This window comes from Chanodichthys erythropterus, chromosome 2, assembly GCF_024489055.1.
Source record: "Chanodichthys erythropterus isolate Z2021 chromosome 2, ASM2448905v1, whole genome shotgun sequence".
NCBI lineage: Eukaryota > Metazoa > Chordata > Actinopteri > Cypriniformes > Xenocyprididae > Chanodichthys > Chanodichthys erythropterus.
This window is the reverse complement of record NC_090222.1, coordinates 8,093,873-8,112,519: the sequence shown is the minus strand read 5'-3', so window position 1 is coordinate 8,112,519 and position 18,647 is coordinate 8,093,873. Positions and strand designations below refer to the sequence as shown.

Here is an 18,647-nt window from a genome sequence, read left to right as displayed (position 1 = left end):
ACACAAAATCTGATAAAATGACTCTTTGAGGACTCTAGTCATACACAAAATCTGATAAAATGACTCTTTGAGGACTCTAGTGATACACAAAATCTGATAAAATGACTCTTTGAGGACTCTAGTGATACACAAAATCTGATAAAATGACTCTTTGAGGACTCTAGTCATACACACACTCCGATAAAATGACTCTTTGGGGACTCTAGTGAGACACAAATCCGATAAAATGACTTTTTGGGGACTCTAGTGATACACAAAATCTGATAAAATGACTCTTTGGGGACTCTAGTGAGACACACACTCTGATAAAATGACTCTTTGGGGACTCTAGTCATACACAAAATCCGATAAAATGACTCTTTGAGGACTCTAGTGAGACACAAAATCCGATAAAATGACTCTTTGAGGACTCTAGTGAGACAAACTGATTAAATGAGTCTTTAATATTAACAATAACAACACATTGTGGCGAATAACAGAAATTAAAAAAGATAAGAAAAAAAAACAATTTACAAAGGACAACAATGAAAATGCAAAACTAGCACTAACTTGGAGGCTTCCGTACTTCCTCCATTCACCCATCTTTAAAATCTCTCTACTTCCTCCTTTACCTTCACCCTCCTCCTTCCCTTTACATTCACTCGCTCTTCTCACAACCTTTACATTCGCTCCTCCCTCTTTTCATCCCCTTTACATTCACTCCTCCCCTTTCCACAACCTTTACATTCGCTCCTCCCTCTCTTCATCCCTTTTACATTCGCTCCTCCCTCTCTTCATCCCTTTTACATTCGCTCCTCCCTCTTTTCACAACCTTTACATTCGCTCCTCCCTCTCTTCATCCCTTTTACATTCGCTCCTCCCTCTCTTCATCCCTTTTACATTCGCTCCTCCCTCTTTTCACAACCTTTACATTCGCTCCTCCCTCTCTTCATCCCTTTTACATTCGCTCCTCCCTCTTTTCACAACCTTTACATTCGCTCCTCCCTCTTTTCATCCCCTTTACATTCGCTCCTCCCTCTTTTCACAACCTTTACATTCACTCCTCCCTCTTTTCATCCCCTTTACATTCGCTCCTCCCTCTTTTCACAACCTTTACATTCGCTCCTCCCTCTTTTCACAATCTTTACATTCGCTCCTCCCTCTTTTCACAACCTTTACATTCGCTCCTCCCTCTTTTCACAATCTTTACATTCACTCCTCCCTCTTTTCATCCCTTTACATTCGCTCCTCCCTCTTTTCACAATCTTTACATTCGCTCCTCCCTCTTTTCATCCCCTTTACGTTCGCCCCTCCCTCTTTCACAACCTTTACATTCGCTCCTCCCTCTTTTCACAACCTTTACATTCACTCCTCCCTCTTTTCACAACCTTTACATTCGCTCCTCCCTCTTTTCATCCCCTTTACATTCGCTCCTCCCTCTTTTCACAATCTTTACATTCGGTCCTCCCTCTTTTCATCCCCTTTACATTCGCTCCTCCCTCTTTTCACAACCTTTACATTCGCTCCTCCCTCTTCATCCCCTTTACATTCGCTCCTCCCTCTTTTCATTCCCTTTACATTCGCTCCTCCCTCTTTTCATTCCCTTTACATTCGCTCCTCCCTCTTTTCATCCCCTTTACATTCGCTCCTCCCTCTTTCCCACAACCTTTACATTCGCTCCTCCCTCTTTTCACAACCTTTACATTCGCTCCTCCCTCTTTTCACAACCTTTACATTCGCTCCTCCCCCTTATCCCCTTTACCTCATCCTTTATATTTATGACATATAGAAAGTTTAGTGACATTCCATCGAACTTCATTGTAACTGAACAATGAAAACAGAACATTGAAAATGAACTATTCTGTCTTCATTAGTGTTCTTATACTCCTTCTTACTTTCTTGATATTCTGATTCATTCCATCCTCAAAACAATTTCTACACCTTTATCCTAATTTCTTTTAATTTTCCTCCATTTATTACAAAAAGAGAATGATGTGCAAAGTGTTAAGATGGCATGTAAAATATATTTATAAGAGCTAATATGGGATTATTTTACTTGGGATAAATGGTACAGATTATTTTTGATTAGTTTATGTAACATCGCAGTACAGTCTTTTGCTAACAACGTTAATGTACAGCACCTTCAATGAGCTGGTCGCTAGTTGAGCCACTCTCTTCAGACAAATAAGTCAAATAATACTTTTAACACTTTCCACATCATATTATATTTTTACAGTATTTTTATATATTATATATTTATTTTTTTACAGTAAAGAAGTTATAAAAGGCACTGAAGTGTTTTTGTGTTTGTGCCTCCTCACAAACCACCCTTTCTTTTAAGAGTCGTGATCCTGTTCCGCACATAATTTTTCACACCAGTCCATGTTCGCTGCTTCAAAGCTTCTGGCTCTGCGTGAATGCATCTTTCACAGTCTTGCTTACCAGGAACTTTGCATGTCTTGATGAACTTCATCATGTGTCTCTCTACTGCTTTTACCTCATTGTCCTCCCATTTCTTTTTTGGAGCGTTTGAAGAACCTATGGAATAATTAAAAATGTAATTCTCATAACAACTAAATCAGTGAGTATGACCAAATCATACATATGTCCTAATGTGTAGATTTTTCTGAATTTTGAAAAGCCCTTGGATGGATATTGCTGCTTGGAGCTAATTTATGGTTATTTGATGATTATTGTGCGTGTAGTTTAGAGATTTTTCTTACCTTGATCCTCTTGTGAAACAGATTGATCAGATTGAACAGGTGGATCAGTCTCTGCTGGTGCGGTTGTCTGAGATACGTCACTGTAATCCTCCTCATCACTTGACATGGAATCACCTTGAGCCTCAAGTTGCTCTAAACAGTTGATAAAAAAAAAATAAAAAAATCAACAGTTTATTGATTATACTTAGCATCTGTAACATATGATAATGTACAGTTTTTTGCAAATATATACAGCACAGACACACACAGACCGTCCAAGTATACTCATACCATTTGGGTCAATTTCAATGTCGTCAAGTTTCTTTCCTTTGAAGTCAGACAGTGTTCCTTTCTCCATGGCCATTAGGACTTTACTCATTTTTGCCAGCTGCAGTGTCCCCTCTGGTAACCGGTAATACTGTCTGTGGATTCTAATATCGTGACCAAGGAAATCAGCCAGCTGGTCTGCTTCATTCTCATCAAGGTTCAGAACTTTCGACATGGTTGCTATGTGTTTCCTGAGCCTGGTTGATGACAGCGCTTCGGGATTCTTTATGCCACATTCACAAGCAGCTTTATTGATGCACTCTCCTCCTCTGTAGGCAGACATCGCTCCACATCTGGCAAACATAAAGGGATTCTCTGCTGGAACGCCACAAACCTCACGTGTTTCAACGAGCAGCTCCATGGCAGTAACCATCGAAGGCTTGAGGAGCACAGGAACCTTTCTCCCCCGTTTACCACGGATCTCAACTCTGGTGAAGTGCAGGCACAGCTTCCTCTCAAACTCAGACAGACAGATGGCGATGTCTTTGTGTAGCTCAGAAGAATCCCTGCTTTTAAAAGCTGACAAAAGCATCCGGGACACCTCACCTTCTCTTCTTCTGTTGAACAGGATGACCTGGGACAGCGTGACTTTGGCTAGAGCAGCATAGCTGTCAGCAGAAGGGCAAGTTCTGAGCTTACTTAGGAGCTCATTGTGTTTCTTGTCAAGATGTGCATGTAGGACTTTGACGTCCTGAGTGAAAGGAATGATCTGTGGTGTGTTCCACTTGGCTTCTTTCAAAGTAGTTATAGCACCAGCAGAAATGTACTCATTCCACCTTGCCTGGTGTATTTTCCTGAAGTCTCGAGCACACTCAGCACGGTCATGATCTCCATACATCATGGCGTTGCTCTCAACAATGCTACAGATCTTGTTTAAAGAATGCCCAAGTTTGAGAGCTAAAGAAGGAATACGGTAGAAGTTTTTCTCTTCATCGTAGCCAGATACAACTTTAACAGCTGCTATGACATGTTTGAAGTTTGCTGGTATGATGAAGTCTACCATTGTTCTCAGTGGTGTAAACTTCCTTGCTTCAAGAAGAAGTCTGCCAACTTCTCTCATCTTCTGCCTGATGTAGTCATGTCTGGTCACATCAGACCCCATCCTGTTGAACATGTGCTGCCCCAGCTGCATGATGCATATGTCGGAATGGACTACGCGTGAAACGTCATCATAGTTCATAAAGGATAGTACTTTCTTGAAACCTGTGCTTACTTCTAAGCCAACTGGTGTGTTCAGAGCACACAGAGATCGAACTCTTTTCCTGCCCTGGGCTTCATCATCTTTAGGTTTCAGAGGACAGGTTTTGATATGTTTCCAAAGGCTACTCTTGTTGTAAAGCCCTTGGCAGTAAATGCAGTGAATAAATTCTTTGGCTCTTTTTCCTTTTTTTGGACGGTAACAGGCAATCATCTCCCCATGTCCTTGTCTCACAACATCTGTGTTGTGGGCAAAGTTGCCCCTTTTTCTAAGGTGGTTTAACTGGACTCGTCGTTCCTTTGAATTTTTTGGATATGCTACTGCCTTTACAACCTCCACTTCGTTGCGATGGACAAATTCAAGATGTCTTGCCATTTTTGAATATGGCTTAGAGCAATAAAGGCAATACTGCTTCTTCTTGTATGTCTTGCATTCCTGCTTTGGTGATGGCATGGACTGAATAAAAGTCTTATCACCAGACAAGGTGTTTGTCTCTTTAGTTTGGCATTTCATCTTTTTTGGTGATGGTGCCGTCACAAATTGATTAGATGAACTACCAGCCTCTTTGAGTGATTTTGGATGCATCAAAGCACTTTTACCCATGTCATGTCCAGAAGAACTACCATCCGATTCATCAGAGTTGATTTTTGGTATGTAGTCAACATCACTGTAGTCTGTGACATCGCTGTAGTCACTGATGGCACTTCCTGAATACTGAATGAGAAAAAAATGAACACTTACTCAAATAATTCCAAATGTTGTTTTTTTCCAACTACTTTTTTAGTGATCACATGAGTATACCACTGCCAGAATCTAACAGAAGAGATCGTATGTGAGCATAGTGGGCATGGCAGCAGTTCCCGTAAAATTACATTTCCTGGATTGTAGGCAAGTAAAGTCATAACTATGAAAATGATTTGAGTATACACTGCGTTCCAAATTATTATGCAAGAGACAAATCAGTAAGATTTCTGTACAATAAACATTCAGATTTTAGTTTTTCTAAGAAAATGTTTGTTTGTTTATTTATCCATGTCTTTTTAGATAACTGGTATCAACCTCAGACAAAATAATTTGCCAGGTCTATGGAAACCCTACTTAGAGGTTGTTCCACATTATTAAGCAAGTCACAGTTCTCATGCAATATGGAGAGGAAGAAAGATCTTCCTGAAGATGAAAAGCATGAAATGGTGCAATGTTGTGCAAAAGGCATGAAAACAACTAATATTGTGTGAAATTGAATGGAGATTATCAAATTATCATAAGATTTGTGAGTGATTTAGAGCACAGCAGGACTCAGTCAGATAAAGGCTTGTTGAGGAAAGTTCCTGTCAAAAAAATTAACTGTATTAAAAGGGCAGCTATATAAAAAAGCCAGTGTTGAGCAGCAAACAGGTATTTGAAGCTGCTGGTGTCTCTGGAGTCTCAAGAAGCTCTCCATGCAGGCTGGCAGTTGTGCGTAAAGATGCATTTCAGCCACTCCAAACCAAACCTCACAAAGAGAAACATTTACAGTGGGTTTAGAAATACATGAAGACTCATTTTTAAATAGTTTTATTCACTGACTAATGCCGTACTACAATGGATGGTCTAAATGGATGGATTTCTGGATGGTTGGTGAATGGCCACCACGTTCCAGCAAGACTGCGATGTCAGCAAGGAGCTGGTGGCTGATTGTTTGGGCTGGAATACTAGAAAGTGAGATGGAGGGTATTAAAATGACTTTTGCAAGATATGTGGAGTTCATAATAATTCATTTTCAGCTATGGTATAAAAAGGAGGATAGTGCACAGTACAATGCACTATTTGTACAATGCACTATCCCATGCTGCAAAAAAACATCACAGCAATAAATCTGTTTGAAAATGTATTTCTTCACCAACTGTTAATGTTTCTCTTTGTGAGGTTTGGTTTGGAGTGGCTGAAATGCATCTTTACGCACAACTGCCAGCCTGCATGGAGAGCTTCTCAAGACTCCAGAGACACCAGAAGCTTCAAATACCTGTTTGCTGCTCAACACTGGCTTTTTTATAGCTGCCCTTTTAATACAGTTAATTTTTTTGACAGGAACTTTCATTAATAAGCCTTTATCTGACCGAGTTCTGCTGTGCTCTAAATCACTCACAAATCTTATGATAATTTGATAATCTCCATTCAGTTTCACACAATATTAGTTGTTTTCATGCCTTTTGCACAACATTGCACCATTTCATGCTTTTCATCTTCAGAAAGATCGTTCTTCCTCCTCATATTGCATGAGAACTCTGACTTGCTTAATAATGTGGAACAACCTCTAAGTAGGGTTTCCATAGACCTGGCAAATTATTTTGTCTGAGATTGATACCAGTTATCTAAAAAGACATGGATAAATAAACAAACAAACAAACATTTTCTTAGAAAAACTAAAATCTGAATGTTTATTGTACAGAAATCTTACTGTTTTGTCTCTTGCATAATAATTTGGAACGCAGTGTATAAAGAGTTACATGGCAAGTCACATACCTGTCTTTTTCTTGATAGCCTTAAAGAGGGTACCTGGAAGAGGAGAAATACAAACAAATAAAAATAATATTTAATTTAGTCCTACCAGTCCAATACACCCAGACCATCCCAATAATTGAGCAAATGAAGATACCCACCTCTCTTAATGAGAGTGTCTTAGACATCTGTGATGAGAGAACCACAGGTGTGGATACAGCACAGGGTGAAGATAAGGGTGGAGCAGGAGAAGATGGAGGCTGTGCTGGGCTGGATGAGGATGATGAGGGCTGCGCAGGCGAGGATGAGGATGACGAGGGCTGAGAAGGCGAGGATGAGGACGACGAGGGCTGCGCAGGAGAGGAGGAGGTCGACGAGAGCTGCGCAGGCGAGGATGAGGACGACGAGGGCTGCGCAGGCGAGGATGAGGACGACGAGGGCTGCGCAGGTGACGTTGGTGGTGCAGGAGGTGGTGACGTTGATGAGGTCATTACAGAGGTGGACACAGCACAGGGTGGTGATGAAGAGGATGCATCAGTTGTGGACACAACTAAGGATGACTGTAACAGTTTGAAAATATAATCTGAATAAAAACATAAGGTCTACAAGCAAAAGAAACTATTAATTAATATTAAAATAATTAGCCTGTTAATGGACTGAGGTGTTGATCACAGAGTATTGTTATGATGTTGACATATTACTCAATCTTACTTTAGCAATCTTATTGCGTTCCTTTTCAGTTTCTGCTCTGTTAAAACGTTCATAGCAATCTTCATGATGTTTTCTTAATTTTGCCAGTCTTGATTGAAACCGCTTCTGTGGATATATAAAGAAGTATTTAGCATAAAGGGTTAGTTCACCCAAAAATGAAAATAATGTCATTAATTACTCACCCTCATATTGTTCCACACCCGTAAGACCTTTGTTAATCTTCAGAATACAAATTAATATATTTTTGATTAAATCCGATGGCTCAGTGAGGCCTGCATTCAATGCAATAACATTTCCTCTTTCAAGATCCATTAATGTACTAAAAACATATTTAAATCAGTTCATGTGAGTACAGTGGTTCAATATTAATATTATAAAGTGACAAGAATACTTTTTGTGCACCAAACAAAAAAAATAACGACTTTGACAATATAGTGATGGGCTGATTTCAAAACACTGCTTCAGAGCTTCACAAATCGAATCAGTGACTCGGATCTCCTATCAAACGGCTAAAATGCTGAAATCACGTGACTTTGGATTCATAAAGCTCCAAAGCAGTGTTTTGAAATCGGCCCATCACTATATTGTCGAAAAGTCGTTATTTAGTTTTTTTGGTCCACAAAAATATTCTCGTCACTTTATAATATTAATATTGAATCACTGTACTCACATGAACTGATTTAAATGTGTTTTTAGTACATTAATGGATCTTGAGAGAGGAAATGTCATTGTTTTGAATGGAGGCCTCACTGAGCCATCAGATTTAATTAAAATTATCTTAATTTGTGTTCTGAAAATTAAAGGTGTGGAATGACATGAGGGTGAGTAATTAATGACATTATTTGAACTAACCCTTTAAACAAACATAAAATGTACATTAACAATATTGAAAATAAAATTGTGACAATAACTAGGTAACTAGCAGAGGTGGGTAGTAAGGTAGTAAGACTACATTTACATTCCATAACTTTTGGTGCTTGAGCGGTTAATAAACATAACTGCATGTGTCTAAAGAACATTGTAGCTGGAGCTACTTCTCTCTGTTTATGTCTATGAAGAGTCACACAGATACTGTGCTTCTCCGCAGTGGTTCCTTCCAGACCAGGAAGGAACCTCTTTAACTTTTTACATTTCTTTTCACAGAAATTACATTTCTAATGACAAAATATTATTTTGTACCATTTGGAGCGTTTACACAAAGTGTGCTGGATGAAGTGGACACGCACCTACAATCAACTAAAAACAAACCTTCTAATGCATCCTACGGTCTGCCAGCGATAAAGATCTTTTCTAGTTGAACACCTGTGCACCAGCTGTTAGTAGTTGCCTGTGTTGAATAGGGTGTTCAGTATTTTGGGGGCGGAGCAATGAAGGGAGGGGTGTGGTTGTTTGGGTGTCGATTTCAAATATCAACAGTTTTTCCCAGAAATCATCTAATAGTTGCTGCATTATGAGACAGTTACCGTTTTTCTTGATGTTCTTGCTTTGCCTGACTGCTTATGTGGACCACTGCTGTTCACCTCGTCCAATCCAGGTGAAGAAACAGGAGCAGCACAATGGGGCTAGATGCCAGAAAAGGAACCAGTGAATATAAAAATCAGAAATGTTTGTATAGAACAGAAAAACCAGTAATTAATCTAGCTGTCCTACAGTAACTTTATCTATCACTCCTTTCCTTCTGTTAACACCCAGACACACTACTCACAAAAGAGACAATAATATAGAATAATGATACAGATGTTTTAAAGTGGACTTACCGATCTCTGCGGACCCAAACTGATGGATGGCTTTTTATCAGAGGATTCAGTTGATGCTTGATTCAAAGGCTTGAGAAATATGAGACCACAATCACATGGTAACTAATCAGATAGTAAAAGATTATCCTGAATTACTGATCAATCTTTCTATCATTTTTTTGATAGTACCTTGACTCGCCATGGCCAGTCTGAGTCTCCGTAATTGTAGGTGATTTCTTCTCCTGGTAGAATGTCTCGCACAGCAAAGAGACACAGGTGAGGTTTACTGCTCACTTCAAGGGTTCTCATTTTGCAAGTAGGATTTCTGTGTTCATCATTTACAAGTCTTCCCAAGGAACCATCTTCTTTAGATGCATCCATGCTATAAAGACATAAAATTATTACTCAATACTTGTAATCTTATATATGCTAGACAAGTAGAGTTATTTTTAAGTGGTTCTGAACTCAAGCCCTGGAAACCCACCGCTCTGCATAAGTTGTATGTCTCGTTTTTTAATCTACCTGATTCAGACCATCAGCTGATCATCAGGACACAGCTCTATGAACTCAACCGAGTGTGTCAGGTTAAGGAGACAAACAGAATCTGCAGAGAGGAGGGTCTGAGAACCACGGATCTATCGGATAGTGTATGGCAACATCCTCTCAGCAGACAAATGCATCTAACATTCACCATTTTGTTCTCTTTTGGGAATACGGTTAAAAACGAATATTGATGACTCAAAGAAACTGCACTCAGCAGCCTTCAAGTCAGTTCATGGTTAATTTTAAGTATTAAGGGTGTGTTCACACTTGGCATGTTTGTTTAGATTAAAATGAACCCTGGTGCCATTGCTCTTTTATGGCACTTTCTCACTGTGCGGTACGACTCAACTCGCTCGGTTTGTTCTTCCACTGCAGTTAGTACCGCTTCAAAGTGATTGGGATTATAGTCTGATCATTACAGTTGTGCTGCCACCTCGTCTACTGACCACGATAGAGGCGTTTCTTTTTTCAAGTTGCATGTGATGGTCATTTAAAGCAAGTCGATTAAAAAACACAAGGCAGCAAACCCGCTAGAATTAAATCTAGCTGGTGTGGTAAATCCAATCTAGTGTCTCTGCGGATGCTGTTATACTCTCTGACAAATCAGTGATCTTCAGTGCTTACACGTCACATTTCAGTATCAGTATGGCACGTTTGGAACCTCAACCGAAGTGGTGCTATTTAAAGGGATAGTTCACCCAAAAATAGAAATGTTTATCTGCTTACCCCCAGCGCATCCATGATGTAGGTGACTGTTTCTTCAGTAGAACACAAATTACGATTTTTAACTTAAACCGTTGCTGTCTGTCAGCTGTATAATGGAAGTCAATGGAAAGTCCATGTATAAAAGTCCATAAAAATTAAGGGGCCGTGCCGAGCCGTACCATGTAGTGGAAAAGCAGCATTCATTAGAACGTGTGAACACTGCTATCTGAACCCTGGTGCACACTAAACAAGTGGACAGAGACTACTGAAAAGATGGGTCTTGGTCCACTTCCAAACAAACTCTGGAGCAGTTCGACTGAAATATGAACGCAACACGGACCAAAGAGATCTAAACGAAACAAAAACAGGAAGATGAGACCCTAAAAAGGACAGAATGCTCATGCATACCTGTTTTTTCTCTTCATAGTCGTGATGTTGCCCATAACAGTTCAGTACAGGTGTCAGAACCGGAGGGATTCCTGCCGCTGTTTTGACTTTTACACATTTTATAAACTCTTCACAAGTTCTCAGCTGGTCAAAATACCACCATATGTAGGCTACGCACACAGCATGTGCGGCAAGTTCTGTCATAAAAGCCCACCAATCAGGTTGTGAACATATCATTATGCCTTTAGGTTCGACGATAGAAATGCTAAGTGGACCCAGACCAAACGAACAAAGCAAACCAAACTACAAACATGAACACACCCTAAGTATCTTTCAGTTCCAGATGTTTTAGCATCTCTACTACATCAATCCAACAGGTCTGTACTCACCACCAATTTCTGCCACGCCACTGAAAATCAAACAGGAACGCGTTCTCGGCCTCAGTGTAGTGTTCAGTTCGGTCAAGACTTTCCTCTGAACTCAGAAGTTCACCTCTGTATTCAAGAACGAAATCACCCCTGAAAAAAGCTCTAGTGGTGAAAACTCCACGCCCTGAAGAGGAGAAATGCATTAGATTCAGCAGTTTATTAAGTCAACTATCATTTTGATCATTACTTAAAGTTCTCTGCCATATGATGTACATTATATGTAAAAGGGAAATTGCTGAATGAAAATAGTCAACAGCCAGGCAAATTTCTAAGTATGCTGTGCTTTTTATACATTACATTATACTTTAAAGTCTTAAAATTATACAGTTAAAATTTTTATACTCTTTCATACATAAACAATATTATCTTGGCTTTATATAGTTTAGAATAGAGTGCTGCAGCGATGACGTATTTTTGTAGTTCACACACCCCTGGTTCCCTCAACTAAAACCCTATATGTTGTTTTAACTGGCTTTTGTATTGCTGCAGAAACTAAGCTTAAGTTTGCCTATTAAATACACCACAGTTGCAAAACTTCATCGTCCTCATGATTAAGCTTCAACAACTCGTCTAGTACGTGTCTGTGTTGCAATATTTTTAAAAGAAAATTCTGTGTTTAACATGCATCGCTTCTGGATAGTTTGTCTTTGTGGTGTATGGATGTTTATGGATGGTTTTTGGCTTTAGATAAAGAGTTTTTTTGTTGTTGTTGATAAATGTGCCTCCAGGAACTGTAAAACTTTAAAAATCCATCTCCCTGTTTAATAAGTATAATGTTTTGCATTCTTATAATGTATGTTTGAATGGTTGTGTACAGTGTACATCCCTAAATCTACCTCTAAACACAACGAGGCTGTGAAAGTGACTAGTGAGTAGATGACTTTATCTGTTCAGGTGATGATTTTTAATGTCCCAGACAACCTCTGTCTCCCATTTAGACACTTGTTAGCAACTACCTTTAAAGTAAAAGCTTCTTTTTTTTTTAAATCACAAGAGGGTATTACTGATGTATATTTTGTGTCTTAGAAAAAAAAAAAGTGAAAAAGCAGCCCTTACTTCAGGAATTTAACCAAAACCCAATAATAATAAAAAAAAAAATTAAAAAAACATTGATCATGTACATGATCATGCACAACGATATACTGATAGCTCCAAAAAAAAGAATCACCTTATTGAAGGTCTTACGGGTATGGAACGGCATGAGGGTGAGTAATAAATGACATTATTTGAACTAACCCTATTATAAAAATGATCCATTGTCCTGGTTTACACACAAACCAATAACCACCTAAATGTTCAGTTTACCCAAAAATAAATTTCTGTCATTAATTACTCACCCTCATGTCGTTTCACACCCGTAAGACCTTCATTCATCTTCAGAACACAAATTAAGATATTTTTGATAAAATTCAATGGCTCAGTGAGGCCTGCATTGAGAGCAAAATCATTTCCTTTTTCAGTGTTCAGAAAGCTACTAAAGACATATTTAAAACAGATCATGTGACTACAGCAGTTCAATACTTTTTGTGTGCCCAAAATCACCCATCACTAGATATTATTGAATAAAGTGGTTATTTTGTTTTTCTGTGCACAAAAAAATATTCTCATCACTTCATAACATTAAGGTTGAACCACTGTAGTCACATGACTGTTTTAAATATGTCTTTAGTTGCTTTAGAGGTCTCACCGAGCCATCAGATTTTATCAAAAATATCTTAATTTGTGTTCTGAAGATGAATGAAGGTCTTACAGGTGTGGAACAACATGAGGGTGAGTAATTAATGACAGAAACTTCAATTTTGAGTGAACTAACCCTTTAAACTACAAGACTTTATTTGTAAAGCAGGTTATTCTGCATTAATGACATCAAGACCTAACCATTCGTGTATATCAGCACTTCTCAAAGCGCGGAGGGGATTCAATCCGGACCCGCCTCCATTTCGTATTTCAACAGCAGTAATTGTGTGTAAGGGATTAAAAGTCTGGATTTCCTACTTTGATAAACGCATGTCAAAATCATTTGTTTAGTGTTTTATGTCTTTTTGGAGATGGTCCGAAATTAAAGCGAAGGCGAGATATTTAAAGTTTTCCTCCGTGATTCAGTTGCCATGACATCCAGTGAGCATTTAGGCTACTTTTGATGTAATTGGGCGCGAGTTGCGTGACGCGACACTTCACGCGCAGTAAGCGTTTGAATGGGTGTGGAGCAGTGGTTCTCAACCTGCGGCCCGTCACAAATGTAAATGCGGCCCGCGATATGCCGACCACAATAATAATAATAATTTTAAAAAGTAGCATACAATTTATTTTTGTTTTAAAATTTAAATTAAAGCGAATTAAAAAAATATAAATGAGCTATAATGCTTTATTTGTCATATAAAATAATTTTGGTGAGCATTTATTATTTTCAGACATCAGCCAATGTAGAATAATGACGCAATCACTCAGTTAACGAAACAAACACAAGTGTGCGCTTAGGAAGAGTTCAAACAGTAGCCATTAATTTTGTAAATTTAAGCCTCAAAATGGTCAAATTTGTTATTAAAGGAGAAAAACAAAATGTGGAAGATAAAATGAAGGAACACAAGCAAACAAGAAGAGTCGCAGCATCAGCAGTAAAGGTAAGAAGAATGGAAGAATCAGTTTGCTGTTAATGAGCGAGATGGGCAGCCTTCCTGTTTGCTCTGTAGTAAAGTACTTGACAAGCAAAACCTACAATTTCAAAAGACTGAACTGTGAATTCGATGTGTTTGATTGATGTATTTTAAATCAGTAAAAATAACCGCATCAGCGCACCCGCGGCTGGAATGAGCCCAACTCGGCCGCGCGCTAGCGGATCCGATGCTGCGCCAAGGATTGCGACATGACAGAAAGCTTGATATCGTCAGAGATTGTAATTAGCCTACAGTGCACTCATTGTTGTTTGTAAAAAGAGCTGAGTAATATTTGCTTATTAAGGCGTTTATGTGATTGTTTGGTGACTATTGCGATAATGTTGAAGAGAGTCATAAAGTCATACAGAATTAAATAGCAACTTAAAGTGATGTATATAGCCTACAGTTTGTGTGTTCATTGAGCATTACTGATTATTATTGTAAAGCTAATGTCAGTAAGTTAGTTTTTATTTGTTATTTATTGTGTGCAACATCTAAGTATAATAATAGTATTATCTGCTAATACCATAACATTAAATCTGATTGGTTTGCATTGGTGACGTCATATGTAAATTATATGCGGACCGTGAGACTTGCACTTGGACCATTGTGCGGCCCACTGGGAAAAAAGTTTGAGAACCACTGGTGTATATGGTTAGTCATAAATACTTGCCTTTATATTTGCTGATGAACTGCTCTTGAAGCCCAGGCTTATCAGTTCTATGGGTCATGTGATCCTCTGCATCCTGCAGAGGTGTTTTACGCCTTTTGCTTTTCAGCATTATTTCTGGAAAAAAGAAATAAAAAGAAATATAAGGTGAATGGATTAAATAAGCATTTTTAAAAATCTTTTTGATCTTACTGGAATTGTTCACCCAAAAATGTACATAATTATTGTACTAATCCTCATGTTGTTCCAAACCTGTGTTGTGTTTTTCTGTGGAACACTAAAGTTTATCTTTAAATGTAATACAGAGCTCTATGCAGTGACAGCACATGTGACCAGTCTAAAACAGGCATTTAGATAAAAAAAAAACAGCAATATCATTGATGCCAAAAACCATTGTGACCAGATGATTGATATCAATCCATATTCATGTTAATTTAAAAGCTACAGATTTTCAGTCAGTAACCTGATAGATTCATATGGACTATTTTGTCTGCTTTGGAGCTTGACACACAGAATAAAAAAATACTATAAAGTGTCTATGTACTGTCATTGTGCAAAAAAAGCTCTGTGAAGATAAATAAAAAAACACTTTTGTGTTCCACTAAAAAAAAAAAAAGTGTAAATAATGTATTACATAAAATTAAAAATGACATCAAATAATAAAAAATGAAAATTAATTATTTCAAATTACAATACATACTGTTGATATTTTACAAAAATTGAGAAAAACAGGCTACCACTGATTAAATTGTAGAATCTAAAGAGATATTATATGAAATATAACAAAATTCTATTTGCTCATCAATGCCTACAAATAAGCAATAAACTGTTTTTTTCCTTATTGCAAAAAAAAAAAATAATCAAATGAGAATCAAACTCAAATACAATCGAGAAATAAAACATTAACAGAAAATAATTTAACCACTAAAGTAAACATACATCTTACTAACTTTCATATTTCACAGTGTATTTTAGTTATCATGCATTTTCGGGACAACACTTGATCTCACCTCTCCAGCGTCCATTGATGGGGGTTGTCGTCTTTTTCGCGTCAAGCAATGCCATGTGACTGCATTTCCCGGGAAAACACATCCACAGCTGACGTGCGTGCATGACGTAGTTACGTATTTGGATTTCACGTTGAAATTGTGACTACATTTATTTGACATAATAAATATTTTGGCAAACACCTAGATCTTTGTTTGTTTTATTCACAGTACTGGTTCTTCAAACTTAAATAAAAAATAAATAAAATAAAAACGGAGGCGTACGTCTTTCTAATGGACAGAGCACATGATCACTTTTAAACGATCTCTTTGGAACACATATCTTAATTTTTACTAATTCTATTTAATCAAATGTTTGAGTTAAAATCAGGGAGATGTGTGGATTATTTCGAGGCTCTAAAATAAACTTTAACGTGCACTTTATTAACAGCATTTTCTTTCATTTTTTTTTTTTTAATTTATGGTATTTTATATTAAATATAAAGGAAGGAAAAGCTGCTAGATCTTGTAAAAGTGCTTTAAAAACGCATATCCACGACAGATTATTCCATAATTTGAGCAGCACTTGTGATCTCTCCTCAGAGCTCATCTCACTCTGCACTCAAGCTGCTGCGCTGCTGCTGTGGGGGAGGGGCGGGCGGCGCGCGCGCGATCAGAGGCCGGTGGGGGAAGGGCGGCGAGTCACTCAGTGTCACTGTCTGCAGCTCTCAGCTAGGGCTAGGGTTAGGGTTAGGGTTAGTGTTAGGGGAGCAGGGGTTTCACATCCAGTGCCTTTTAAAATCAAAGTATGAACAAAATAAATCTGTAAACAAACATGTAAACGTCCCAGCTTGAGTCATGATTCTTTTAAACACTTTTTATACTAAACACTGTAACTGCTCTCTCTCTAAATATAAAACAATGTTTGCTGTAACTGCTCTCCTATTATATATTCTCATTCATATGCATCCTTAAGATGTAAACCAGTATGTGCATTTCTTAAAACAGTTCATACAAATAACAGCACACAATGAATTACCTGCAATAGCCTGTAACCAGTTCATAATCCTTATATCAGTGTCATCAGAATGACAAGTCCTTGTATCATTGTTCACAAAGACACTCTGACAGTATTTTCAGAAGTAATATGGATACGATTTTGATGTCAGTGATTGAAAATACACAAGACTGCACTTTATCTGTATGGCATACATTTCAACAGTATGAACACGTCACTCTAGACTGGATGAGACAGGATTCAGATATACTTTCTGGTGGTCTGTCAAAATATTACAGTAGCTACAATGTCATGTGATATAATGACAGCCAGTGGCACAGATCATCACCAAACCGTCCATTCCAGCGTGATGAATATGATCCTCAACTGGATGGAACTGGAATAAATACTTTGACTGTTGCGATCATCCCAATCGGACTTATGATAGCTGCCTGAATTATAATAATGCTCTGTTCACTGTTGGACAGAGGAGAACTGATGACAAAGAAATGTTTCAAGGGTACCCCAAACAAGTGACGAACCTGGCTGGAACATGCTTGTTCAATGAACACTTGTCAGTGGTGTTGTCTATTACCTGAAAGTTTTCATCATCATTGTATGTGTGTTGTCTGCAGCAAGTTTCTGTATTTGGGTGAATATTTGCAGCAAGTGTGTTGTCAAACTGATCAAGATGTTTTGTTCATTTTTTCTGTTTGCATGTGTTTTCTTCAGTTGTGCGCGGTGATCTCTCTCAGCCACCGTAATATTTACTGTATAATGTAAAATGCAAGTAGACTGCAGTAACATAGCATTACATCAGTCTACAGTTTATGTAGTGAACAGTACATAGTGAACATTATCTGATTTCACACCTGTTCTGTCTACAAACACATCTCCCATCATTCGGCTCTTTTGACCCGTCTCGGCCTTAGGTCATGACTGAGAGCATGATCTACAACAGTGGCTCTTATTTCCATCAGAAACATCTCAGTCTTGGCCTCTTCTACCTCTTCCTCTGTTCTCCTCCATACCCTTCCACCACACATCCTTACTCCTTCTTCTGTCTGTTGACTCTGTTTGTGTCCTTGTTGTTCATTCATGTACAGAGTGTGTAACACTGTGTTGTGCTCTGTCTGTGCCTCCCAAATGAGATGGCATCTGAGATATTTTAGAGAACTGTTGATCATTGCTTGAATTACATTCCCCTTCATTATTGAAATTCAAAATTCATCCCTGAAATTTAATAATTCAGGACAAAAAAAGTCTAAAAGAAATGTATAGAAAATATGCTTGACAGTTTATGACTAGTTCAACCATTTTGCATTTAATGTCTTATGAAAATAAAAACTATTCGACACCTAGTATATTTTGATGAACCTGACATAAGCAAGTGATAATGTAGGAAACATCTGACACTTGTACATCAAATGCACAAATGTACCAAAGCATTTGCAATTTGTTCCGGAGAATGAGAATCTGCATTTATGATGTGAACAAGAGACTATAATGTGGATGTTGAACAAGTAAGAATTTTAGTTGTGATTGGAGACATGCACCAAAGTGAGAGAAACTGTTATATATAATATAATATAAAATATAAAATTATTATATTATATATAATATTAATTATTATAAATATCATATATAAATATAAATTATTATATTATATATAAAATATAAAGAGAATGTTTGCTGTAACTGCTCCTATCTATATAATATTATAATATTTTTTTTCACATATCTTTTTATATATACATATATATTTTTTATGTTATTTGTGTACTGTGCTTGTCTCTTGTCTCTGATACTAATGGAGGAACAGCAGAACGCAAAGTAGGAGAAAACACTTAAAGCAAATAAAATCACTCATAAAAGCAAGCGATTTTGAAGGTTTTCAAATCTTTTTGTTGCTTGTGTATTTTATTAAATAAACTAAATCACCATGCTTGACGGATTAAAACAGTTTTCCCTCCGCTTTTGGGAGGAAATATGTACGTTTCATATTCAAATGACGTAATGTCTGTCGTCCCCGCCTCAAACTCGTTCGTACATTAATAAACTGTAGTTACAGTACGCGGATATAGTCTCCATTAGGCGGGGGCGGGGCGGCGCGATCTTTACACACACATTGATGCGAGCGCAAAAC

The 18,647-nt window shown here is 37.9% G+C and overlaps 1 protein-coding gene across 2 annotated transcripts; it reads right to left on the bottom strand.

The window, feature by feature from the left end:
• Window positions 1-1,099: 1,099 nt before the first annotated feature.
• LOC137030381 (uncharacterized) lies at window positions 1,100-18,200 on the bottom strand. 2 transcript variants are annotated; one of them, XM_067400678.1, is made up of 11 exons: window positions 14,522-18,200; window positions 11,156-11,318; window positions 9,321-9,513; window positions 9,153-9,221; window positions 8,859-8,957; window positions 7,396-7,500; window positions 6,846-7,124; window positions 6,709-6,741; window positions 2,973-4,920; window positions 2,703-2,834; window positions 1,100-2,517 (listed from the first exon to the last, which is right to left on the bottom strand). In XM_067400678.1, the coding sequence occupies exons 1-11, from the start codon at window positions 14,628-14,630 to the stop codon at window positions 2,297-2,299; spliced, it is 3,351 nt and encodes a 1,116-aa protein (XP_067256779.1). In that variant the 5' UTR covers window positions 14,631-18,200; the 3' UTR covers window positions 1,100-2,296. The 2 variants fall into 2 exon arrangements, with proteins under 2 accessions (XP_067256779.1, XP_067256770.1); XM_067400669.1 differs by having other exon boundaries at window positions 1,101-2,517; window positions 6,846-7,244.
• Between the last annotated feature and the right edge of the window lie 447 nt (window positions 18,201-18,647).

Coding starts and splice junctions, on each gene's coding strand:
- LOC137030381 (XM_067400669.1), bottom strand. CDS start 14,630: ATGCTGAAAAGCAAAAGGCGTAAAACACCTCTGCAGGATGCAGAGGAT. Junction 11,319..14,521: donor GTTCATCAGCAAATATAAAG/GCAAGTATTTAT, acceptor TCTCCTCTTCAG/GGCGTGGAGTTTTCACCACT. Junction 2,835..2,972: donor CATTGAAATTGACCCAAATG/GTATGAGTATAC, acceptor TCAACTGTTTAG/AGCAACTTGAGGCTCAAGGT.